The sequence below is a fragment of the Eurosta solidaginis genome, chromosome 4 (assembly GCF_040869045.1).
Source record: "Eurosta solidaginis isolate ZX-2024a chromosome 4, ASM4086904v1, whole genome shotgun sequence".
NCBI classification, from domain to species: domain Eukaryota; kingdom Metazoa; phylum Arthropoda; class Insecta; order Diptera; family Tephritidae; genus Eurosta; species Eurosta solidaginis.
The window spans coordinates 72,996,645-73,023,218 of record NC_090322.1 but is presented as its reverse complement, the minus strand read 5'-3'; the positions used below and the strand labels follow the sequence as shown (position 1 = coordinate 73,023,218).

General features: G+C 41.3%; 3 protein-coding genes across 9 annotated transcripts in view; 2 read left to right on the top strand and 1 right to left on the bottom strand.

Annotated features, from left to right (window-relative positions):
* Positions 1 to 769: 769 nt before the first annotated feature.
* LOC137248009 (uncharacterized) lies at positions 770 to 2,550 on the bottom strand. 2 transcript variants are annotated; one of them, XM_067778908.1, is made up of 2 exons: positions 2,278 to 2,550; positions 770 to 2,221 (listed from the first exon to the last, which is right to left on the bottom strand). In XM_067778908.1, exon 2 carries the CDS (start codon positions 1,899 to 1,901, stop codon positions 957 to 959), a length of 945 nt encoding a protein of 314 aa, XP_067635009.1. In that variant the 5' UTR covers positions 1,902 to 2,221; positions 2,278 to 2,550; the 3' UTR covers positions 770 to 956. The 2 variants fall into 2 exon arrangements, with proteins under 2 accessions (XP_067635009.1, XP_067635010.1); XM_067778909.1 differs by having other exon boundaries at positions 770 to 2,230; positions 2,390 to 2,550.
* A 1,734-nt stretch (positions 2,551 to 4,284) lies between these two features.
* Positions 4,285 to 5,625, top strand: LOC137248008 (uncharacterized). 3 transcript variants are annotated; one of them, XM_067778906.1, is made up of 4 exons: positions 4,285 to 4,359; positions 4,425 to 4,572; positions 4,636 to 4,748; positions 4,830 to 5,625. In XM_067778906.1, exons 1-4 carry the CDS (start codon positions 4,343 to 4,345, stop codon positions 4,846 to 4,848), a joined length of 297 nt encoding a protein of 98 aa, XP_067635007.1. In that variant the 5' UTR covers positions 4,285 to 4,342; the 3' UTR covers positions 4,849 to 5,625. The 3 variants fall into 3 exon arrangements, with proteins under 3 accessions (XP_067635007.1, XP_067635006.1, XP_067635008.1); XM_067778905.1 differs by having other exon boundaries at positions 4,820 to 5,625; XM_067778907.1 differs by having other exon boundaries at positions 4,636 to 4,769.
* A 16,361-nt stretch (positions 5,626 to 21,986) lies between these two features.
* The window catches only part of Atg9 (autophagy-related protein 9), a 347,588-nt gene continuing 343,000 nt past the window's right edge, over positions 21,987 to 26,574 (top strand). For 2 of the 4 annotated variants that reach the window (XM_067782082.1, XM_067782081.1), the window contains exon 1: positions 21,987 to 22,177. In XM_067782082.1, coding sequence (XP_067638183.1) covers positions 22,174 to 22,177 — 4 coding nt within the window. In that variant the 5' untranslated portion in view covers positions 21,987 to 22,173. The remainder of the gene's footprint in view (positions 22,178 to 26,574) is intronic. The other 2 variants (XM_067782079.1, XM_067782080.1) reach the window with 1 other exon arrangement.

Below are 26,574 nucleotides of genomic sequence, written 5' to 3'. Positions count from 1 at the left end.
TTTATTACAAAGCTCATAGATCTGTGGGCCTGTGCCTGTGGCCATTATAGTGCAGTCATCGGCGTAGGAAACCATAGTTCCTCCTTCTGGTGGTGAAGGTAGCTTTGATATGTAGAACTTAAACAAAAGTGGGGATAGGACACCATCCTGTGACACCTCTTGTTTAATTCTCCTTGGTATGGATGTTGCGTTCCTGAATTGCACCGATGCTTGCCGACCTGACAGATAATTTGCAGTCCACCTTTTAAGACTTGGGGGAAGGGGAGACCCTTCCGGGTCTTGCAGTAACGTGCCATGGTTGACCGTATCAAAAGCTTTTGACAGGTCTAACGCAATGAGTACTGCCCTATGGTGGGGGCTTTGATTTAATCCGCAATTTATCTGAGTACTTGTCGTTGGCCTGGATGAGCAAATTTAACGTTCCACACCTTCCAAATAATAAGCAATATGTTTATTAATAAGACAGTATATTCTTTAGAATTCAAATATAGCTTGTTGTGCGTTGTGCAGCGAGTTGTGTGTGTGTGTGTGTGATTATTTTGCTGTTTTTCCTCGGTTTGCTGGCCAACGACTGAATCGTGTTTCAGGAAGCAAAACGGAACAACGCGCTTAATGGCAAATTAATACATGGAATTCAATTTCACAGTTAAAGTACATATGTATATGTACATACAAATTCATTCCAGTTTAGTACATGTGGAATATGATGAGTAGGCAATAAAGATAAAGAAGTAAACAAATGAAATCAAATACAAATATGAAAATGTGCCTTATGGGGTTTAGGCGTTCTGCGACTTTCCCACCCCCGTAAATTAATCCGATTCACCAACAACTACATGCAGAATGGCCAATTTGGACACAGCTCTCCGCTTCACTCCTTGAACAGTTCGCACGTCAACTTGACGAATTTCACCATCTTGGGCAGGGTAAATTTCCTCCACTACACACCGACACCATTATCTTCGCGGAACGTTGGGATCGCATAGGAGTACTAGATCTCCCTTTTTTACTGGCTGCGTACGTTGGCACCACTTTTTCCGACGTGTTAAAGTAGGGAGGTACTCCGCTATCCAGCGTTTCCAAAAATTATCACGAATTTGCCGAGCAATACGCCATTGTTGGCGGATAGCGAGTGTATCAGTTACGACTTCGGATGAGCCTGGTGTTTGTGCAGTATTAGCCGATCCCAATAAGAAGCCATTTGGTGTTAACGGCTGTTCCTGTTTCGCGTCAATTGGCAAATGTGTAAGAGAACGGTAGTCGACGTTATTCTCGGCCTCAATCAAAAAACAATTAAATGTATGTTCCCTCGGCTTGACTTCTTTGATCGTCTGTTGTAATACCCTCTTTATGGACCGCACCATGCGTTCCCATGCTCCTCCTTCGGCTGGATTAAGCGGCGAATTGAAGATCCACTCGATGCCACGTTTTGACAATTCGTCCTGTATTTGGGTGCAGTCGAACACTTCGTCAAAACGCTTGGCGTCGTTGTTGGTTCCGACGAAGTTTTTTCCGTTATCAGATCTCAGGCGTTTTGGCACACCTCGGCGATTTATGAAGTTTCGGATGCAAGAGTCCGTGCTGAGGTCGTGGTCTACCTCCAAGTGCACTGCACGTATGGTAAGGCATGTGAACAGAGCCACCCATCTTTTCTCTGTACTGCGTCGCACCGTTACGTATACAGGACCGAAATAATCGAGGCCCGTGTATGTGAACGGTCTTACGTATGGTGTCAACCTGTCAATGGTGAGTGGTCCCATGAGTGGTGGAACTGGTATAGCCTTGCGAAGGCGGCACACTGGACAGCTGGCTATAACGCTGCGTAGAAGGCTTCGTAGGCATGGTACCCAAAATAAACGACGTTTGGAACATATTGTTGCTTCGGTATTTTGATGACCCATAAGTTTGTGGTGATACAATGTTACTAGTAGGGGTGTCTCACGTCCATTGGCAACCAGCTAGCAGCATCTATGCACCCACGTACACGCAGAGTTCCTTCTTCATCAAGATACGGCGATAGTTTTTGCAAAGAGCTTTGGCGTGATATACTTTGCACTGTGCTTATTTGTTGTATTTCGGCGTTGAAGGACTCATTTTGGACGTAACGAATAGAAGGCATATTGCTGTTTCCAAATCACTGGCTGTCAATCCGTAGCAACTACTTAAGATTTCAACTTGGCGTCGGCATATTTTAGTAAACGAGATTACCCAGGCTGTAGTTCTTATCAACCTGTTGAGAGATGAGAAGCGATTAAAATTTATAAAGTCATAACTTACGATGTTTAAAGCATATTGCGGTCGTAATTCTTCATTGCAGTCATCCAGATCAGTGGGAAGAACTTCTTCAGAAGGCCTGGTGTTTTCTGACTGACGCAAAAATGCATAATACCTGGACCCAACGGCTGGTTGGGCAAACGCAACTTTGTTGTTGATGCGTGTAGCTTCATCGGCGATATTTTCGGTTGTAGGTATCCACTCCCAATCGGATACTTTAGTGGCGGCTAAAATTTCTGCCATTCTGTGTTATACGAATGGCTTGTATCTGCGGTGCTTGCTTGGTATCTAATTCACGACGGACTTTGAATCACTACAGAGGACGTACTTGTCGATGGCTACGTTGTGCTCCTCCCTCACCCATTGCATAAGTCGTGTTGGGGGCTTCAGTGGTGCGCACTTGGACTTAGCGCAGACGAAGGTGACTTCGATTTCTCCACGAGCATTTGTGGACCGCCAATAGGCAAAAGCGGCAAATGCGTTTTCGCTGGCGTCCGCGAAAATGTGCAATTGTAGCTCTTCTGGCTTACCTCAATGGAAATAGTACTGAGGAATGGCATATTTGGTGACTGATGGCAATTGATTACGCCACTTTTCCCACAACTCGGATACATAGCCGGGCAACGGCTCATCCCAGCTGGCCTCTTGTCACCACGCCTCGCGCATAAGGAGTTTCGCGTCGATGACAAAGTGCGTAATAAATCCCAGTGGGACGAACACCAACATGACCACACTTAGGAGCTCCCTCTTAGTAGGGCGTCGTTCACCTGCAAATACGGCTTCACTGACGTTATGGAATTTCAGGGTAAAGTTGAAGCAAATCTATATTTGGCTGCCAGTATAGGCCAAGTACTTTTTCCAGCCTTATACCTTCTTTGTTAACAAGAGATTTTGTGACGTCGACTCCACCCAATGCGGTGATAACCCCCGAGGAACTAGACGTAAAGTTACGGAGTTCGAAGCCGGCATCCATGTGAATGGACTTCACTTGGTTGGCAACTGTGATAGCTTCTTCTGACGTGTCGAAGCAGTCCACGAAATCGTCGATATAATGATGATCCAAAATGGCTTTTACTGCACGGGCTGTGCATGGGTTTTCACTTTGGTGCTAAAGGACGTTTCGTGTTTTAATGTAATGTGCGATGCAGGGCGAGCAGGCAGCTCCGAATGTCATCACGCACATCTCATATGTATCTGGTTGTCGTTCGCCTTCACCATCCCTCCACAGAAATCTCTGTGCTTTTCTATCTTCTGGGCGTATCAGCACCTGGTGAAATATCTCCTTTATATTACCGCATACGCCCACTGCTCCTTTTCACAGAAGTGAAAGAGGATTGACGGCAAAGGCCTGTATTCCTGGGGACCTTTCAATAAATAGCGATTCAATGAAACACCTTTGATCTCGGCTGCGGCGTCGAAACCTATTCGTAGTTTATTCTGGTTCGTCATGGAAAGTGCGGTAAGTACCAGGTGAATGGCGTTATGGAGTCCACATCACGCTGTTAAAGTTTACGAGCATAACCTTTTTCGACATAAGATGAAATCATCAGCTTGTATGCGGCAGCAAAGCTGGTGTCACCATTCATCTATTTCTCTACACTCGCTAATCTTTTGAGTGTCATATCGTAGCTGTCTGGCAGATGCACGTTGTCTTCTTTCCATAACAGTCCAGTTTCGAATCTTGGACCGATACGGCGGGTCGCCGCTTCCAACATGGTTCTGGCATGGACGTCCAAACCTTAATCCACATACATATCTTCATAAATTGGCAACGATAAACTTAAATTGTATTTTTGTATATTTCACATTTAATTTTTGCATTGTTTTTACTTATTAAAAATGCTTTTATTAAAGCAATCGCGCTTTTGTAGCAACATGTACATTTATATATATATATATTAGCCGTGTTTTTAACACGCGTATATCCGTTTACGCTTAAGACTGCTAAGAGACAAGTTTTTTTGTCGCTTATGAAATAGTAGAATATAAAATCAGTACTTCCAAGTTTCAATAAGTAGTTTTTATCGACTTTTTTAGTCTGTTTTACCATCCCTAATTAAAAAACAAAATGTCATCAGGAGAAATGTAAGTATTTTTGTGTAAATATTATAAAAAATTCTAAATAATTCATATTTACTAAATTTTTTCAGAAAAGAATCAAGGAAACGTTGGACGAGGGAGGAGACGCTTCTTTTGTTGCAGTACTATAGTGCCCGAAAGGACGAGTTTAAGCATAGCAGGAAAAAGAAGTATGCTTACGTGAACGTGTTGAAAGATATGTTTGCACGAGGCTTTTTGGTATGTTTATTTTACTAAATTTTGTATTCAAGAGGTTGATTATGTTTTATATTGATTTTGCAGGATACCACTGTAAAAATAAAGGCGTTGGAGGCGAAGATGCGCACGCTTTTGATCGCTTCTACAATCACCTTCAGGTGTTGTATGACTGTGATATTTATCACAAGTATTGAAGTGTAAGTGTGACATACGTACAAGTTGATTACTAATATATTTAAGCAAATGAATTTGATTCAATGTATTTCAGCATTTTTCAGGTGCTTCACAACACGTTAGGCTCACGCTATCCCAAGTTTCTACAACAGATGCACTGAGTACACAAAAGCGTAAATACCACGATCGAAAAAATAATTGCGTCTTCGTAAGATTTCTGAAACTTCATATAAATTTTCTTAAAGAAAAATTCAAGTAGGAGGTCGGAAGTCTTAAGCTGAAGCAATTGATCAATTTTTATTAAGATGGAAATGAATTTTAAAATAAAAAAAAAAAAACAATGAATTTAAAATGTGATAAGCAATGAATTTAAAAACTTAGTGGTAGTCTATTTATTTCGAAGGGCTAAGAGTAAATTAAGTATTAAAAAAATAATCGTTAGTATTTTAGGCAAGTAAGCGAATTTATAAACTGAATTATGTGATGAATGTGTGTAAAGATGTATGTTAATTTAAAATGATTGAATTGAGGAATTTAATTTTGTGATACTTATACAAATATATTTTGAATTTGATAATTTACTTTTGTTACAAAAAACAAGACTATATATAGACTACTGAGTGGAATACCTCGACTGCTAGTTCGAAAACGTCCTGTTTAAGAATTTGTTTGGAAGATGCTATGCTTCTGAAATAGGGCGCTTTGGAACTGGCAGCCGATGTATTCCACTCAGCAGTCGATATACTAATAAATAAATGTATATACATGAAGTCAGCAAATTTAAATGAATTATATGAATTAATTTAAATTTTTGTCAATCGTGTAACACAGTACCTGTTTTAAGACAGCATACAAAACAGTTAATTTAATAAAGTATACAAGTTTAATTTTTTTTCTGTTATAGTATTCAGCGTTGTATCAATGTTACCGGGGCCATTGGGAAACCATTCTATTTTGCGATAGGTCGTTTTTGGGCCTTAATACCAAGATCTATCAGCTAAAAATGACTACATTAGGAATGGTATTTTCGAATGAAGTTAAAGACAATTGTGGATAGGGTAGATGTGTTTGTTCAATATTACAGCTTTTGTTTCTAGATGGCGACCGCATCGGAAATTCGCCAGGCCTGCTTTTGAATCCGTAATAGGGAATATCCTACCCTGACGTTAATATTTTCTGTCTCCCTCCATCACACTAATGTCTTCTTACCCTTTTCCTTTCTAAGTTTGCCTCTGTTTCTACTGTTGCCCTTACCATCTACCTCTACCTTTAATCTCGACCCCAGTTTAGGCCAATACCTCCGGAGCAGAATAAGATATTGAAATAAAAACCATCATTTGTTCATATCTTTCGTTTGAAACCCATATCGTTAAAACAAAACAAAAATCCTTGGTGGAACCTCTGGTTTGTATAAAGCTTTCTATCTCCAGAGCAGAGCAAGGGTATATAAACCCTCGCTGTATGGTCTCCGGGGTCCATATTTAGGTAGATATCGCCAGGCCCTGGTTCAGTATTTTCTGAAGGAGTTGTTCCAGTAAAACCATGACACGAGATTATTATATATAATAAATACATTTTAATTCTGATTTTCAATCATACATTAAGCCAGCAATTTATATTATTTATGGCATTCAAAGGATTTTAGTGTAGTAAGGAAGTCTCATGTTGGGACTTTTGTTCTCTAAAACTCCAGGCAGTGGAATAATTGTGTCCTTAGCGATTAGCTTATATTCGATTCCTGGATGAACTTTCCTTCGAGATTCCCTACAAGGATATTTATTGCTTTCATCATATCCTTGTCGCTTCAACGTACTGGTAGGGGATATACGTATTGAATTATAACTATTGTTACGGTGATGCCGTAATAGAAAAAAAAACTTATTAAAATAACAATATTGTAATGAGTGGTAGTTTTGACTTTAGGGCACTGTTAACTTTGTCGTCTTCAACATCAATAAAAACAAGGAAGGACGGGACATACCTTTCATGAACGGAGCTGAACTAAGAAAGGGAATGTTTAGATAAAAATTAAATTAAAAAGTAGGTAATTTGTGTGAGAATACAAAGTTTCACGTTTATTGTGGTCTGCATGACATAGCTATGAATCACTTATCTGAACAACATATGACGTATACGTAAGTATTTGATGAAATTTTAAACTTGTAGCTTTTAAAATGGGGCAGAAATGACGAAAAGCTTCTTATCTGAACCATCGGTTTGTATGGGGCATAGACTATATCACCATCACAGGACGGTTCTCGCGCCACTTGACTTGTCAAAAGCTTTTGACACAGTCAAACACAGCACGCTACTCCAAGACATACATATATATTAGGCTCACACATGCCCCCTTTCTAAACAGATGGACTGCTAATTATCTGAATGGTTAGCAAGCGTCGGTTCAATTTAGGGACGAAATATCAAAGCTAAGGAAAATTAAAAAGAGGGTTGTTGTTGTTGTAGAGATAGGGTTGCTCCCCGAAGGGTTTGTGGAGTGTTATCGATGTGATGGTCCATTGCCGGATACAGATTCGGTACGCTCCGGTAACACAGCACCATGGAGGTGCTAGCCCGATCATCTCGGGAACGATTTATGTGGCCACGTTAAACCATCAGGCCATCCCTCCCTCCCCACCCTAAGTTCCATGAGGAGCTTGGGGTCGCCAGAGCCTCGTCTGTTAGTGAAACAGGAATCGCCGCGGGTAGGTGAGGTTGACAATTGGGTTTGGAGAAGCTATATATTGCGCTGGAAACCTGAAGGGTTGCGCTGTACAGCCCCTTGAATCTGGTATTTTAGTCGCCTCTTACGACAGGCATACCTACCGCGGGTATATTCTGACCCCCTGGGGGTCCCGCTGGGAGATGTTGTTGTTGTTGTTGTAGCAATGCTCGCCCCACCTAATAGCCGCGGCCGATCACAAATTGTCATCAATATCCTCTAACGGGAGTCCAAGGAAACTTGCCGTTTCAACAGGGGTGGACCAAAAGGAAAGGGGTGTTAGAGGCGTTGGTTCCACATTACAATTAAAGAGATGGTTGGTGTCATGTGGGGACACATTGCAAGCGGGGCATACATTTTGTATGTCGGGGTTGATTCTGGATAGGTAAGAGTTTAACCTGTTACAGTATCCAGAACGAAGTTGAGCAAGAGTGACACGCGTTTCCCTGGGGAGTATGCGTTCCTCTTCTGCGAGTTCTGGATATTTTTCTTCAAGTACTGGATTCACCGGGCAATTCCCGACATAAAGGTCCGACGCCTGTCTATGGAGTTCACCAAGGACCTGCTTGTGTTTTTTCGCTTCATACGGCTGGGTTCTCAGGTGCCGTATTTCCTCAAAATGCTTACGGAGATGACTCCTTAGGCCCCTAGGAGGTGCTGGTTCGTCAATCAGATGTCTGTTGGGATGCCCAGGTTTCTGGGTATTCAACAGAAACTGTTTGGTCAGCATCTCATTTCTCTCCCTGATGGGGAGTATTCTCGCCTCATTATGCAGATCGTGTTGTGGGGACATAAGAAGACAGCCCGTGGCGATTCTGAGAGCAGTATTTTGGCAGGCCTGTAGTTTCTTCCAGTGGGGGATCCCACAGGATGGTGTTCAATCCCCACCTAATCTCATTTCTACATATCAAGGTTCCCTTCCCACCAGAAGGAGTTACAATCATTTCCTATGCCGGCGACTTCACGATTATGGCAATGGGACCTGGCCCTTCAATGGATGAATTAGTTTCTGAGGTAGATCTCCTCGATCTTTCTAGTTTCGATCAGGATCTACATTTTGGTGAGCATGCAGCCGTAATTGTAACGAAAATACAGAGCCGCAATAAAACGTCAAATACCTTGCTGGTAGTACTTGGGGAAAATACAAAGAAACGCTCATTACCATATACAAAGCAATTGGACAGCCGATTGCATGCTACGCGTCCCCTATATGGTCGCCAAGCCTAAAAACTACTCACTGGAAGAAGCTACAGGCCTGCCAAAATACTGCTCTCAGAACCGCAACGGGCTGTCTTCTTATGTCCCCAGAACACCATCTACATAATGAGGCGAGAATACTCCCCATTAGAGAGAGAAATGAAATGCTAACCAAGTAAATCCAGAAACCTGGGAATCCCAACAGACATCTGATTGATGAGCCTACGCCGCCAAGGGGCTTAAGGAGGCATCTCCGTAAGCACTTTGAGGAAATACGGCACCTGAGAACTCAGCCGTATGAAACAAAAAAACACAAGCAGGTCCTTGGTGAACTCCACAAACAGGCGTCGGACCTTTATGCCAGGAATTGCCCGGTGAATCCAGTACCCAAAGAACAGTACCCAAAACTTGCGGAAGAGGAACGCATACTCCCCAGGGAAACACGAGTCACTCTTGCTCAACTTCGTTCTGGATACTGTAACAGGCTAAACTTTCAACTATCCAGAATCAACCCCGACATACAAAATGTATGCCCCGCTTGCAATGTGTCCCCACATGAAACCAACCATCTTTTTAATTGTAATTTGGAACCAACGCCTCTAGCACCCTTTTCATTATGGTCCACGCCTGTTGAAACAGCAAGTTTCCTTGGACTCACGTTAGAGGATATTGATGACAATTTGTGATCGGTCACATCTATCGGATGCGGTGAAGCACTGCTACAACAACAACAACAGAGGCAGCAACTGCATCACCCATCGATCCCGAGGCGTTCCTGCCAGTTGGCTTACAGGGGCATTTATTAGTAGAAGGGAGGGAAAAGAGAGAACACTAGAGCAATACGTCAGGTTTCAGAAAATCTAAGATACTGTTTGGAGTTTATAGCACAAGTCGCTACAGGGCAATAATAGACCTGTCGCAAGATAACCTAAGAATCCCAAGAGCTGTTCTTACAGGGCATTATAGACTGAACAGCCGTATGCAGAACCTGGGCATACTATCGAATAACACATGCCGATTTTGTAATCGATCAGCAAACAGCCATATCCTCCAAGAATGCGACGCAATATCAAGACGTAGGGGTGAGTTCATGGGCTCACCATGGCCAGAGTATTCCCAGATTTAATCCCTCAAGCCAAGAACACTGCTAGGGTCCATCAAGGAAGTCGACTAGGATGAGGTGCTGTGAAGCGCTTCCCAAGGTAGTCGGTTCTATGTACCGGAGCGACTCGGGATTTTTCCCGACCAAGGACTGTCATTTCAGTGTAACCCCATTTAATTTGTTTCGTCCCTCCCACAAATTGTCATCCTCCCAGCAGCTCCTTGCAGCAGGACTGCTCCATATTCTCTTGCTCCGGGAAGGTATCGAATCCAATCCGGGTCCGTCTCCTGACCCCGGTCCTGAGAAATGGTTTTGCTGCATCTGCCGGAAAAGAATCTTTTCAGGACGGTCATACTCTGTTCAGTGTGTCTCGTGTAAGGGATGGTTGCATCGGACAGGTTGTTCTGGGCTTGATCCCAAAACCCGACGTCCACGTAACTTTTATAAATCTTTTGTGGCTCCTTGCTGTTCATGCCCAAGGGCGCCTCGTAGTCTACGTCTAAGCGCCCCCCCATTACCTTCCAGCAGCCCCGCTGCTCAGCAAGCCACAACAAGTACCCGCTGCTGCTCGCGCCTTACGGCGCTAACAACTCAAACAGCTGCTACCACTCATAACTACAATCTTCGTAGTAGAGTCGGAAGCAATGCTGAGCAACAGCCCCTGCCCCCGTCTTCTCCCCCCCCCCCCCTCTTTTCCGGCAGCAATCGTGTAGGTCAGGGAACCAGACTCTTAGTCCCTACCTCCGTTTGCACCGTTTGCCAGCACAGAATATATATGTTTGCGACATCCGCCCAATGCAGCTCCTGCCTTGGGTGGTGCCACTTTCCTAGATGTTCTGGTCTCCGCGACGGCAACCCCTCGACGGGTTTCATCGCGCCATGTTGCCAGGTCGCAAACCCAAATCATCCGGGTACCCCAATGCTTGCCCAAGGACGCCCAGTCCCAGGGCCACAACAGCAATTGCGTCCTGGCCTTCCTCAACCCAGGCGTAGTCACCCGTCACTTACCCCCAGAGTGGCGACGTCTCCCCTCATGCCCTTCAGAATTCTGCAGTTAAACTGTAATGGACTAACTGGGAAGATTACGGAGATAGTCAATTTCATGAAGCGGCACAACATCCGCATTGCTGCGATTCAAGAGACTAAACTCACAGCACGATCTGCATTGCAGACCTGCTCTGGGTATAATGTCCACAGAAAAGATCGCGAGAGCGGAAATGGAGGCGGCCTCGGGTTTATAATACACCACTCTGTGCAATATCACATATTTGATCCTGGCATCGACCGCAGGGACAACGTCTTAGAACGTCAAGGCCTATCTGTCCGGTCAGGCGATGCAAACCTAGAAATCATCAACATCTACATCCCCCTGCCACCTGTTGCCCCGGTGGATACCGCCCTAATATCAGAGCCTTACTCACTGGAATCGCATTATTTTAGGCGACTTCAATGCCCATCATGATCTATGGCATTCAAATTTGCGGGCGGACAGTAGGGGCGAGATGTTGGCGGATAAAATAGAAGAAACGACGTTCTGCACAATAAACGGAGACGCCCCCACACGTATGGTAGGAAGCTGTCACAGTTCGCCAGATATCTCAATCGTGAGCGCAGAACTCGTAAACTGCGTCAACTGGCAGCCGATGGTATCATTGGCATCCGACCACCTGCCTATACTTGTTTCGCTCGAGCGTACCGCCGACTTCATCGTCACCGAAAAACGCACTTTCATAAACTTTAAAAAAGGAAAGTGGGAAGAATATAAATCCTTTACAGACAACCTCTTTGCTGCCCTCCCTATCCCGACTGATGCCCGCCAAGGGGAGCGTGCCTTCCGCAAGGTCATTGAATCCGCCTCGGCACGTTTCATTCCCGCCGGGGGAATTCCCGAAATCCGGCCCCACTTCCCGGCGGAGGCCGCAAACTTAGCGAGAGAACGTGACCTTATAAGGCAGCTTGATCCAGGCGACCCCCAAATAAGGGATATAAACCAACGCATCAGATTGCTTGTGGATGAACACAAGCGGGCGAAATGGGAGGAGCACCTAAGAGGTTGTAACCTCTCTACCGGTGTGGGTAAACTTTGGTCCACCGTAAAGTCCCTATCGAATCCGACTAAGCACAAAGACAAAGTTTCCATCGCCTTTGGCGACAAAGTGCTGTCGGATGCGAAAAAATGCGCGAGCGCTTTCTGCCGACAATATATAATGCATTCTACGGTCGACAAAGTTAGACGGAGGGCCAACAGACACGCACATAAACACAAATTCAGCGCGTCACCAATCACCATCACCGCTAAAGAGGTTGAGGACGCCATTGGTCGCGCTAAACCATCCAAAGCAGTGGGCCCAGACGGCATAGCCATGCCGATGCTTAAAAGCCTAGAGAAAGAGGGTTTCAAATATTTAGCGCAGGTCTTCAACCTGTCTCTTTCCACCTTTGTCATACCCGAGAAATGGAGAATGGCCAAGGTGGTCCCGCTACTAAAGCCTGGTAAACCAGCTAACATAGGAGAGTCGTATCGTCCGATATCTCTCCTATCGCCAGTAGCAAAGACGCTCGAAGCCATTTTGCTCCCTTATTTCCAAGCAAATTTGCAACTAGCCTCCCATCAGCATGGCTTCAGAAAACTCCATAGCACTACCTCCGCGCTAAATGCCATCAGCACCCAGATAAATTGCGGTTTAAATCAAAACCCCCACCATAGAACAGTACTCGTAGCGCTAGACCTATCAAAAGCTTTTGATACGGTCAACCATGGCTCGTTACTGCAAGACCTGGAATGGTCTACCCTTCCCCCATGTCTTAAAAGGTGGACCGCAAATTATCTGGGTGGTCGGCAGGCATCGGTGCTATTTAGAAACGAAACATCAAAGCCAAGGAGAATTAAACAAGGGGTGCCACAGGGTGGTGTCCTATCCCCACTTTTGTTTAATTTCTACATATCTAAGCTACCTTCACCACCGGAAGGAGTCACAATCGTTTCCTACGCCGATGACTGCACAGTAATGGCCACAGGCCCAGGCCCACAGATCGATGAGCTATGCAATAAAATAAACGGCTCCCTCCCTGATCTCTCCAGTTTTTTCGCCTCGCGAAACCTGGCATTATCACCGACTAAATCTTCCGCGACCTTATTTACAACATGGACGTCCCAAATGTCGACCATTTTGAACATCCACGTCGATGGCTCTACGCTGCCGACTGTCCTACACCCCAAAATCTTGGGTGTGACGTTTGATCAGGATCTACATTTTGGTGAGCACGCAGCCGCAATTGTTCCGAGAATTCAGAGCCGTAACAAAATCCTCAAATCCCTTGCTGGCAGTACCTGGGGAAAAGATAAAGAAACGCTCATGACTACATACAAAGCAATTAGCCAGCCGTTTGTGAAAAAATGTGAAAAACGGTAAAACGGTACGGTTGTGTTTATTTCTGCTCCTTGAATTTTACATTTTAAAATGGTAAAACTATATTCAAATACTTTTTAAGAATAAATAATGTGTGAGACAGAGACTCAAAAAGCGGAAGCAGAAGTTGGTTTCAAGAATATTATACCAAATAAAGTTTGATTTTTTAAATTTAATATATTTGCGAGAAAGTGACTCTAAATAAAGAAAGCAAAACGCATACACTTACAAAGTTTGATACATATATATACATATATTCATTCTGTATAAAAAATGGAGAGTAAATGCGACAAGTGCAAAAGTACAATACGTGGAGAAGTGTCAAAAATTCGTTGCGAAGGGGTATGTGGGAGATATTATCATTTAGCACCAAAATGCTCTGGCATAGACCAATACAGTGTTAATAAATTAGACGAATGTGAAATGCTTAGATTTATGTGTAATGATTGTGTGCAGTATGTGCATAACGTAGATGACATTCTAAAAGACATGCAGATGGTAGTGAGCAAAAATGGCAAACAACTATCTGAGTACAGGAATGAATTTGATAATGCTCTCAAGAAACATGAAAAAGAAATAAAGCAAGTTTTAAAAGCAGTGGAAGTTGCATTTAGCGACAGAATTAAGGCAATGCAAAAAGCGCAAGAATCATGCGAAAAGAGTGTTGTAGAAGTAAACAAAATACGGGAAATTGCTGAAGGCTTCAAGCGAAGCAGCGAGCAGGTCTGTGATGAGTTGAAAACAAACAAGGATGACAATAAGAAAATGATTGAAGAAATAAGTAAAGAGAATAAAAAAATGTGCAATGAAATAAAGAAAAATGTTAATAGTGTTGAAGCCAAAGTGTCATACGCAGCGATAACAAAAAATGATGGACAAAAAAAAGAAGTGTTACCAGACATTAGAAAGAATCATCCCCTAATTGTCAAGCCGAATAAAAAGCAAAATATAGAAATAACCAAAACTGACCTAAACTCGAAAGTTGATCCTAAAGGGCTGCAAATAACTAATATAGTAGCAAGGCAAAGCGGAGTTGTTATTGTTGAAAGCGAAAATGACCATGAGCGTGACAAAATAAAAAATGCCATTGAGAACAATCTGGGAAATAACTATGAGGTTAAGATTCCCAAAAAAGTGAAACCAGCAGTCATGGTGACTGGTATAAATTTTAAATATAGCGACGAGGAACTGGTGCAAAGAATTAAACGACAAAACATTTGTTTAAGTGAAACGGACATCAAAATTGTTAAGCAATATGAAGTGAAAAAGAACGCGAAAAACTATTATAATGCTGTGATAGAAATGAATGTTGAAGCGTTCACAAATGTACTAGCTGGAGAGAGGCTTAATGTAGGTTGGGAACGTTGCCGAATATATGATGCAGTGCAGGTATTGTGTTGTTTTAAATGCAAAGGCTTCAATCACAAAGCGGCTGACTGCAAGGAAAAGGAAGTATGCACAAAATGCTTGGGTGAGCATAAACATACACAATGCATAAAGGATGCAGTAAACAAGTGCATTAACTGCATACGAGCAAACAAGGAGCTGAATCTAGGACTTGACGAAAACCATGATACTCTGGATAGAACTTGTCCCGTATACCAACAAAAACTAGATGCAAGGAAAAGGAAAGTTGTTTATTAGCAACCAAAGAAAATCCTTACAGCAGCGCAAAAGTCAAAATATTATTTAAATCGAGATAGCAATATATACAACTTGGAATGCATTTATCTTAATATTAGTAGTATCATAGCTAATAAAATCGAGCTGGAACGTCTTATTGAAATAAGAAGACCAAGTATTGTGTTATGTACGGAAACGTGTACAACAGAACATATCTTGGATTCTGAACTTAGTATTCCGACATACAAATGCATTCGTTGCGACTCTCAAAGTAGGCACACTGGCGGTGTTGTCATGTATGTGAATGAAAATATACAATTTAGCATAGTTTGTAATAAAGCTATCAACATGAATGTGTGGTGCATTATTGTAAAAATAAACAAATGCGCGTTAAAATGGAAAATCGGTGTACTATATCACTCACCAAGTAGCAGTGACTCCACCTTTATTACTTATCTAAATGAAATCATCACTGAACATCTCAAGGAGGCGGATAATAATTTAATAATTGGAGATTTTAATATCAATGTAAATGTATCGTCAACATACTCAAACCAGCTAACAAGTTTATTTGCACAAATGGCAATGATACAAAGGATAAACTTCGACACAAGGATAACAGAGTACTCGTCTACAAGAATTGATTTGCTATTCAGTAACAATGATAAAGTTAAAGCAGTAAATATAGGTGAACATCGCATTTCTGACCATGAGACAATCCACTTCGAAGTGCCAACAACAAAGCTTTGTAAAATGAGAAGGTATGCTACTGGTACATGTTGGGAGTACTATAGTGCTGAAAATCTTTTAACTTTGCTACGAACATGCGATTTCAGCTTTATGTCAATTTCCGGAGTAGAAACTAAAACTAAAGCCCTAAACGAAGTTGTAACTGTGGCTATGCAAGCACTGACTTATATAAAGAGGACCCAAATACAGATAAGAAATAAGTGGTACGACCGAGAATTAACAAACCTGCATAAAAGAAAAATCGAATCTTATAAAACTGCTCGAAATACTGGATTTTGGGACGAATATAACGTCATTAAGAAAATATATAAAAGAACCATAATTTATAAAAAAAAGAAATACATGGAAGATAGAGTAAATCATAACAATGGCGATATGAAACGTATGTGGAAGTGTCTAAAAGACCTCGTCGAGCTTAATGATGTTAAAAAACATATCACTAAAATTGTAATTAACGGTGAATGCCTGGAAAATGAATATGATATAGCTAATGCCCTAAATAACTTTTTTATACAAAGTATTGTTGAAATTAATGATAGCATCGAAGAAATTGTAAATGGGGATGAAATAAGCGCAAATCATAGTAATCCATTTGAAACATTTAAATTTACTGACATTGTAGTGGACGATATTATTATTATCACAAAATCACTTAAAAACAAATATGGCGGCGACAAGCTTTTATCGGAGGGTGTCGTTAAAGATGCCATGACATATACTGCTAATTTCTACAAAGACATAATTAACGAATCCTTAAACAGCGGTATTGTACCTAGTTACTGGAAAATTTCAACAATAATACCTGTTGAAAAAGTAAAAAATACAATGAAACCTGAGGAACTACGTCCAATTAACACGTTACCTACAGATGAAAAAATTATGGAGACAGTGGTGAAGGATCAACTTGTGGCATACTTAGAGAAGCACAATGTGATTATCCCAGAACAATCGGGATTCAGGAAGAGCCATTCTTGTGAAACAGCGTTGAATATGGTAATTGCAGATTGGAAAGAAGACATGGCGGACAAAAAATTTACGGTGTCTGTCTTCTTGGATTTAAAACGGGCTTTTGAAACTGTCGATAGATCTGAGCTATTGGACGTTATGTTTAAAATTGGTATAAGAGGAAAGGCTTTGGAATGGTTCCGGAGTTATTTGGGTGACAGAAAACAGAGAACGATAATTGGAAAGGAGGTTTCATCAGTGGTGGATGTTAACATTGGTTTACCACAAGGCTCGGTCTTGGCGCCAATATTGTTTACATTGTATATCAATGATATCAAAAGATGCTTAAAATATTGTAAAATACGACTATTTGCGGATGATGCATTGCTTATCATAAGTGAAAAATATGCAGAATGTGCCATGCTGAAAGTACAAGAAGACCTGGACTCGCTATACAAATGGTTATGCCTTAGAAAACTGAAATTAAATGTCGAAAAAACTAAGTTCATGATATTTTGTAAAAACACCAATATCATAAGTAACAATAGTTTAAATAATATTACGCTGAAGGTAAAAAACATGGAAATCCAAAGAGTAGACAAAATTAAGTATTTAGGAGTTTTGATTGATGATAATCTAAATTTTGGAGAGCATGTAACTTATCTGGAAAGGAAAATTGCACAGAAAATAGGCTTCATGTATAGAACATGTAAACATATCAGTCAAAGTCATAAAATATTGGTATATCGTTCAATTATTGAACCACACTTTATTTATTGTCCTACTATTCTGCTATTAAGTAATGATATATATATTAAGAAACTTCAAATACAGCAAAACAAGGCAATGCGATTTATTTTAAAATGTCCTCCAAGAACGCCAAAAATTGTAATGCTCAATAGATTAAACTGGCTTAGTATTAAACAGTCAGTTAGTTATTTCACATTGAAATTTATACACCAACTTAGGTTAGGAATGTTACCGAATTACCTGAGTAGTAAAATACATTATAATCATGAAATCCACAATTATGGAACAAGAAATTGCAATAATATAAGACTGCCTAGAATAAGAACTGAGTTCGCCAAAAGGTCTCTTGAATATTTAGGGTATAAAATGTATAATGAGTTACCTTCTGATTTGAAAGACTGTGAAAATATTAGTAAGTTCAAAGAAAAATTGTTTTTATATTGTACGTCACTAAATGTGACATGAGTAGTTATGTTTAATTTCTTATTTTAACCTAAACTAGGTCTTAAAGACCGTAATAATAAATAAATAAAAAATAAAATAATAAATAAACACCTTTGGTGAGGCAAACAATCAAAGAAATTTCTGCTTCTAATGCTTCTAGGATAGCAGCAGCAGCTCCCGGTGGCGGCACATAAATAACAGTTGCATGCGGATCAGTTGCCTTTCTTGCTTCAGCTACCTATTCAATTTAATTCACATTACATTATCTACAATTCAATTTTTAATCAATACAAATATAAATTACCGAAGCAAATACTGGCAAACCAAGATGCGTAGTTCCACCCTTTTTTGTGGAAATACATCCAACCAGTTTGGTACCGCATTCCAAAGCATGGTGGTTGTAGAAAGTATCTTGTTTACAGGTAAATCCTTGGCAAATGAAACGTGAATCTGCACTTAATTATAGGTTTCCTCTTATTTTGGCATATTCAGAACTGAATCGCACCCCGGCAGAGATGTTATCTATTAAATTAATATAACACTTTTTTTATTCTTTAAAAATGCACATACGTATGAATGTAAAGCCAAAGAGTATATATTTGTTAAGAGGCGTCACTCGATACTTTTGTTGTTGCCAAAGCAAATTACTCGATGTTTTCTCAAGGTAGTCGTTGGTTTTTTTTGCCAGATGTATTTATAAAAACGCCTTCTATACATTTTCGTGCGGTATTTGTGTTTATTTTATTGATTGTATTAAATTAATTAATTAATTCTCTTTCCAAAAATCGTAATTATGCAAAGTCACTTTACCGCATAAATATATAGGATTCAATTAAAAAAAACTAAACAAAACTTCCTTGAGAATCACATTCGACATGACAGGGTTGCTTTGGCAACAACAAAGTATCGAGTGACGCCTCTTAACAAATATATACTCTTTGGTAAAGCAGAAAATAAAAAATGTTGTTTTTGTTGTACCGATGACACTCCCCGTTATGGACTTTGTTGGTCCTTTGCCGGATGCAGATCGGGTACGTTCCGGGAACAAGCACCATTAAAGTACTAGCCCGACCAAAGAGTATATATTTGTTAAGAGGCGTCACTCGATACTTTTGTTGTTGCCAAAGCAAATTACTCGATGTTTTCTCAAGGTAGTCGTTGGTTTTTTTTGCCAGATGTATTTATAAAAACGCCTTCTATACATTTTCGTGCGGTATTTGTGTTTATTTTATTGATTGTATTAAATTAATTAATTAATTCTCTTTCCAAAAATCGTAATTATGCAAAGTCACTTTACCGCATAAATATATAGGATTCAATTAAAAAAAACTAAACAAAACTTCCTTGAGAATCACATTCGACATGACAGGGTTGCTTTGGCAACAACAAAGTATCGAGTGACGCCTCTTAACAAATATATACTCTTTGGCCCGACCATCTCGGGAGCGATTTAGTATGACCACATGAAACCTTCTAGGCCATCCCGTTGATTCTATATAACTTAATATTATTTTGGGCGAAAGCCGCCAACGCAGAAAGTGTTCTGTCATTTAGAAGTGCCTAAACAAAGCACAAGAATTTTTCCTTTTTACACACCAGGTTAAGCGGGAGCTTGTAAGAATTTTATTAACATCTCAGTAATTATATTTTTTCTGCGTTTTAAAGTTTACCGGAATAATTAATGAACTGTCATAAATTAGAGTTGGGTCGTTTCGTTCTGAACTTGTTCAATTGAACGGGTCTCTCAACTGAACAAGTGAACTAGATCTTCGATTTCGGTTCTATTTGTTCTTTTAGTTCATTTGTTCTTTTAGTTCATTTTATCTAATGTTATTCTTTCTCTCTTCTCGTTCGCGAACATTGTAAATTCATACATACGTACGCAGAAATTCACAATGAGCACGAATTTGGATGATGCCACTTACACTAAAGATATGTGTGGTCATCTTTGTGTGTGGCCCTGCTACAACAATATATGTATGGACTATTTATGAAAAACATCTTTTGTAAGAGACAAATTATTACATTTATTAAACTTGAAAAGTTCATTTTTACAATTTGTGTCTGTACTCTTTCAATTTCCTGGATCTTCCGAAATTTGTAACTTTTTTGAAGTTAATAATACACAAATATATTAACTTATTTATTCATAACACATTTAAATATACCTACACAAAGCATTGCTGCATACACACCCCCATTGTAAATTTTACCAAGTAGCGCAACTAACAGCTGATCGGCGAAAATTCGCACATTCACACGCACAGTTCTCGACTCAGTTTCAAAACAAAACTTTAGATTATTTAATTCAAATTTTAAAGTGAGATAATCCTTACAAATTTATGCATACAGAATATATATGGCGTTTTTGTTGTTATTAAAATAATAGTTTTATTTATATTAAAGCTTTTATCATTTTTTTTTTAACTTTGAAAAATCTCCGAACACCATTCCTTCATTATATGACATTCGACTGCCTAGTCCACTGCCTTCCACTCTATTCGCAACATAACCTCTACTTAAGCTGCCAAACTATATAGTAAACAATGCACACCCCCATCTATACTTGTTGGCTTTTTCCGCGGGTGCAAGCAGCAGTGAACAAATTTGCTTGAAAAAAGAGAACAGATGAACAAAAAGAACAACTTGTTCGTTCATCAGAAAAAGAACGAAAGATTCGAATCTCTGAAATGAACGAAAAAGCACAACTCTATCATAAATAAACCAAAAAAAATATGTATACGTATACAGTTCTGCCAGGTTTTTGTGGCATTTTGACATTTGCGGGGCAGCGCTGGCAAATATTTTATATGGCTATGCGCAACTGTCGATGGCCGTTTTGTTTACCCGTAAACGTAAACGTATATACGCGTGTTAAAAGACACGGCTATTATTGACGACTTTACATAGCTGTGCTGCCACATAAACAAAAAAAAAACAAATATAAATATTACCTTACAACCTTTCAGTTAATAAAGAAAAAGGAAAATATATATTTTTACTACTCACTTTGAAAAGTTGAAACACCTTTCCGCCTAGGCGGCCTTCGGCCGAGCTTATAAAAAATAACCCTGGGCTACGCCATGCCAAGTCCGGATGTGTGGTATAACCGCGGCTACCGCCACGGTGATGTTTTCTGTGTAGTACACCCTTCTGGGTTAGGGGATCAGAATATACCCGCGGTAGGTATGCCTGTCGTAAGAGGCGACTAAAATACCAGATTCAAGGGGCTGTGTAGCGTAACCCTTCAGGTTGCCAGCGCAATATATAGCTTCTCCAAACCCAATTGTCAACCTCACCTATCCGCGGCGAATCCTGTTTCACTAACAGACGAGGCTCTGGCGACCCCAAGCTCCTCATGGAACTTGGGGGTAGGGAGGGAGGGAATGGCCTGAAGGTTTAATGTGGCCACATAAATCGTTCCCGAGATGGTCGGGCTAGCACCTTAATGGTGCTATGGTACCGGAGCATACCGGTTTTGTATCCGGCAAAGGACCATCACATCGATAACACTCCCCAAAGCCTTCGGGTAGTAACCTTATCGCTACAACAACAACAAAAACAAGGCCGCCTATGCAGAAAGGTGTTCTACGCAGAATTACTGTGCATGGCGCAGCCGGTGTTGGATCGGCTAACATAACAATAAACATAAGAGGTATAAGGTAATATCAGCTCGTTCACGAATGCAAAAAAGAGCTTTTTCAAATTTTTGTAAATAAAGACTAGAAAAGTTAAAGATATATATACATCAGATGAAAGGTATTTTTATAAGTTATTTTTCGATTCTACACTTGTTCCGTTTTTTAGATGTGGCAGCACAGATTTGTAATGTCATATAATATATATACGTATACACATATAAAAGTTGTATAGAAATTTGCAAACTTTAACAGCAAATAACTTTTAAATTATAAGTTTGCGCACTTTAATATATATATTTGTGATCGGGAGAACTCCCTCTTTCATTTGATACCAAGTTAAACCCCGAACTCGGGGGGTGCTAAACTAAATCGCTGCCAGAATGTTTTCATTTGTATATTTTGCAATCAAAACAAACGAGAGCGGAAATAACTGATAGGCTAACTGCAGTTTAATCCTACCATATCGTCGGTGTAAGCTCAGCTTAATCTTCAGAAAAACTGCATAATAAGTTAAAGCGCTGTTTAACTGACAACCTAATTTCAACTTGCACTGAAAACCTACCCTTAGATTTTTTGTACGGGGTTATTGGGGCAGCATTGCTGAACTAATTTCTTGTGCGCCTTCTTGTCAGAAAATAACATACATGATAATAATAAATACTTGGTAGCTCTGTTCTCTTTGTTTATATTCTATTAAGTGGTGTTGGCTTCGTAAAATCAGCTGTACATAATAACAAATTTTTTCAAACGTATATTGATTATGCATATATAGTTATATATATTTAAAGATTACCGATTTAAGTCGCAAATGATTTGGGGGATTGTGTAACTAGTTTAGGCGCCAGTAAACCTTTTTTAACAAAATCGATGGGTGAGTTAAATCGTTTTTTTCGTAATATATATAATGAAAAATTATAAGAGAACCCATACCACTAGTGGGCAATGACGAATAAATAAATTTAAGGTAAAAGTCTAGTTGAGGGGTCGACTGCTAATACGTTACCAAAAATATCGACAGAGGTGTCAAAAGACGCGTATTAATCTCGAGAACAATAATCCGAAGGCGGAAAAGAAAAATTTTATCTCTGTCCGGAGATATTTGCAGTTAAGTTGGCGATTTTCATGTGGTTTTTATTGTGTTGTACCCACAAAAAAAATTTGCATCACGGTGGCGGTAGCCAAAATATCGAGAGTGGTGTCAAACGACGCGTCTTGACATCAGTATTAATAATCCAAAGGCGGAAAATAAAAATTTTAACGCGTTCAAAAGATATTAACGAAAACCCGAAAAAAGACCCGCGGGTACCTCCGAAACCGGGGGTCGGATCCAAAGTATTTTTGGGCAGAACACCTTTCTGTGTTGGCGGCCTTCAGCCGCGCTTATAAAAAATAACCCTGGGCTATGCCATGCCAAGTCCGGGTGTGTGGTATAACCGTGGCTACCGCCACGGTGATGCACAATTTTTTTTTGTGGGTACAAACACAACAACAACCACATGGAAATCGCCAACTTCAACTGCAAATATCTCCCGACAGAGACTAGACTATTACCTAATAGTGCAGTTTACGGTACCCACCCAAATTTGGGCCAAAATTTTCGAGGGAGGTACAAAAGACGCGTATTCACGTCTAGATCAAGAATCCGAAAGCGGAAGTTAACTTTTTTACCCGTTCAAAAGATATTAACGAAAATCCGAAAGAAGACCCGCGGGTCCCTCCGAAACCGGGGGTGGGATCCATAGTATTTTTGCGCAGAACACCTTTCTGCGTTGGCGGCCTTCGGCCGCGCTTATAAAAAATAACCCTGAGCTACGCCATGCCAAGTCTGGGTGTGTGGTATAACCGTGGCTACCGCCACGGTGATGCACAATTTTTTTTATGGGTACAAACACAACAACAACCACATTAAAATCGCCAACTTCAACTGCAAATATCTCCGGATTATTGTTCTCGAAATTAATACGCGTCTTTTGATCTTCACCCGAAAATCTTGGCCCAACTTTAGGGTGGGGCCCCTAAACTGCACTACCCTGCAAAAATCGTTGGATCATGTTGTCCACTGGAGTACTTACCATTATACTCCACTGTAATGCAGCAATGGACCAACTCATGTATCTACACGAACATATTGTAAGCCGATCATTGCTCGTTTTTAACGATTGTAATCACTACACGATGTTTATTGGACTGTGGGTACTCTACTTACTCTGATGTAATGCGGACCTGGAGTATATGGTCCAGTCCTAGGACATCGCAATGTTAATTGGACCATATTTTTTGTATGAGTTGTGGTTAATTTTGGAGCACTCGGTTGGTCCATAGCGAGTACGCCATACATGCATGCATGGAGTACTCGCGATTTTTGCAGGGTACTACCAAAATTTTAACTCGTTCAAAAGATATTGACGAAAAACCGAAAGAAGACCCGCAGGTCCCTCCGAAACCGGGGGTGGAATCCATAGTATTTTTGCGCAGAACACCTTTCTACGTTGGCAGCCTTCGGCCACGCTTATAAAAAATAACCCTGGGCTACGCCATGCCAAGTCCGGGTGATGCACAATTTTTTTTTGGTGGGTACCAACACAACAACAACCACATGAAAATCGCCAACTTCAACCTTCGGTAACCTCTCAATATTTTTCGTAGCGTATTAGCAGTCGACCCCTCAACTAGACTATTACCTTATTTTTATAAGCGCGGCCGAAGGCCGCCAACGGCGAAAGGTGTTCTGCTCAAAAATACTATGGATGGCACCCCCGGTTTCGGAGGTACCCGCTGGTCTTTTTTCGGTATTTCGTTAATATCTTTTGAACGAGTTAACATTTTTAATTTCCCTCTTCGGCTTATTAATACTGATGTCAAGACGCGTTTGACACCTCTCTCGATATTTTTGGTAGCGTCGACCCCTCAACTAGACTATTACCTCTATTTGCGGTTCGGTAATTCTTTACTTTAGTTCTACAACTGCTCCGCTTTCGAAGTCGTGGTTCAGTGTTCATATCGCGTCCTTTGACACCTCTCGCGATATTTTTGGATGAGTTTGGATGAGTAGTTCAAGTTGGCAATTTTCAAATGGTTGTTGTGCACTGAAAAAAATGTTTGTACAAAAGGATGTTGTTGTTGTTGTAGCAATGCTCGCCCCACCTAATAGCCGCGACCGATCACAGATTGTCATCAATATTCTCTAACGGGAGTCCAAGGAAACTTGCCGTTTCAACAGGGGTGGACCATAGGGAAAGGGGTGTTTGAGGCGTTGGTTCCACATTACAATGGAAGAGATGGTTGGTGTGGGATTCAAGGGGTTGTGTAGCGCAATATATAGCTTCTCCAACCCAATTGTCAACCTCACCTTCGAGCGGCGAATCCCGTTTCACTAACAGACGAGGCTCTGGCGACCCCAAGCTCTTCATGGAACTTGGGGTGGGGAGGGAGGGATGGCCTGAAGGTTCAATGTGGCCATATAAATCGTTCCCGAGATGGTCGGGTCAGCACCTTAATGGTGCTGTGTTACCGGAGCGTATCGGATCTGTATCCGACAAAGGACCACCACATCGATAACACTCCCCAAAGCCTTCGGGGAGTAACCTAATCGCTATAACAACAACAACAACAGATGGTTGGTGTCATGTGGGGACACATTGCAAGCGGGGCATACATTTTGTATGTCGGGGTTGATTCTGGATAGGTAAGAGTTTAACCTGTTACAGTATCCAGAACGAAGTTGAGCAAGAGTGACACGCGTTTCCCTGGGGAGTATGCGTTCCTTTCCGCGAGTTTTGGATAATTTTCGTTAAGTACTGGATTCACCGGGCAATTCCCGGCATAAAGGTCCGACGCCTGTTTATGGAGCTCACCAAGGGCCTGCTTGTGTTTTTTCACTTCATACGGCTGTGTTCTCAGGTGCCGTATTTCCTCAAAATGCTTACGGAGATGACTCCTTAAGCCCCTAGACGGTGCTGGTTCATCAATCAGATGTCTGTTGGGATGCCCAGGTTTCTGGGTATTCAACAGGAACTGTTTGGTCAGCATCTCATTTCTCTCCCTGATGGGGAGTATTCTCGCCTCATTATGCAGATGGTGTTCTGGGGACATAAGAAGACAGCCCGTGGCGATTCTGAGAGCAGTATTTTGGCAGGCCTGTAGTTTCTTCCAGTGGGTGATTTTTAGGCTTGGCGACCATATGGGTGACGCATAGCACGTAATCGGCTGGCTAATTGCTTTGTATGTAGTCATGAGCGTTTCTTTATCTTTTCCCCAAGTACTGCCAGCGCGGGATTTAAGGATTTTGTTACGGCTCTGAATTCTCGGAACAATTGCGGCTGCGTGCTCACCAAAATGTAGATCCTGATCAAACGTCACAATCAGGATTTTGGGGTGTAGGACAGTCGGTAGCGTAGTGCCATCGACGTGGATGTTCAAAATGGTCGACATTTGGGACGTCCATGTTGTAAATAAGGTGGCGGAAGATTTAGTCGGTGATAATGCCAGGTTTCGCGAGGCGAAAAAACTGGAGAGATCAGGGAGGTAGCCGTTTATTTTGTTGCATAGCGCATCGACCTTAGGGCCTGGGCCTGTGGCCATTATTGTGCAGTCATCGGCGTAGGAAACGATTGTGACTCCTTCCGGTTGTTGTTGTTGTTGTTAAACAAAAGTGGGGATAGGACACCACCCTGTGGCACCCCTTGTTTAATTCTCCTTGGTTTTGATGTTTCGTTTCTAAATTGCACCGATGCCTGCTGACCACCCAGATAATTTGCGGTCCACCTTTTAAGACATGGGGGAAGGGTAGACCCTTCCAGGTCTTGCAGTAACGAGCCATGGTTGACCGTATCAAAAGCTTTTGATAGGTCTAGCGCTACGAGTACTGTTCTATGGTGGGGGTATTGATTTAAACCGCAATTTATCTGGGTGCTAATGGCATTTAGCGCGGTGGTAGTGCTATGGAGTATTCTGAAGCCATGCTGATGAGGGGCTAGCTGCAAATTTGCTTGGAAATAAGGGAGCAAAATGGCTTCAAGCGTCTTTGCCACTGGCGATAGGAGAGATATCGGACGATACGACCCACCTATGTTAGCTGGTTTCCCAGGCTTTAGTAGCGGGACCACCTTGGCCATTTTCTATTTCTCAGGTATGACAAAGGTGGAAAGAGACAGGTTGAAGACATGCGCTAAATATTTGAAACCCTCTTTCCCTAGGTTTTTAAGCATCGGCATGGCTATGCCGTCTGGGCCCACTGCTTTGGATGGTTTAGCGCGACCAATGGCGTCC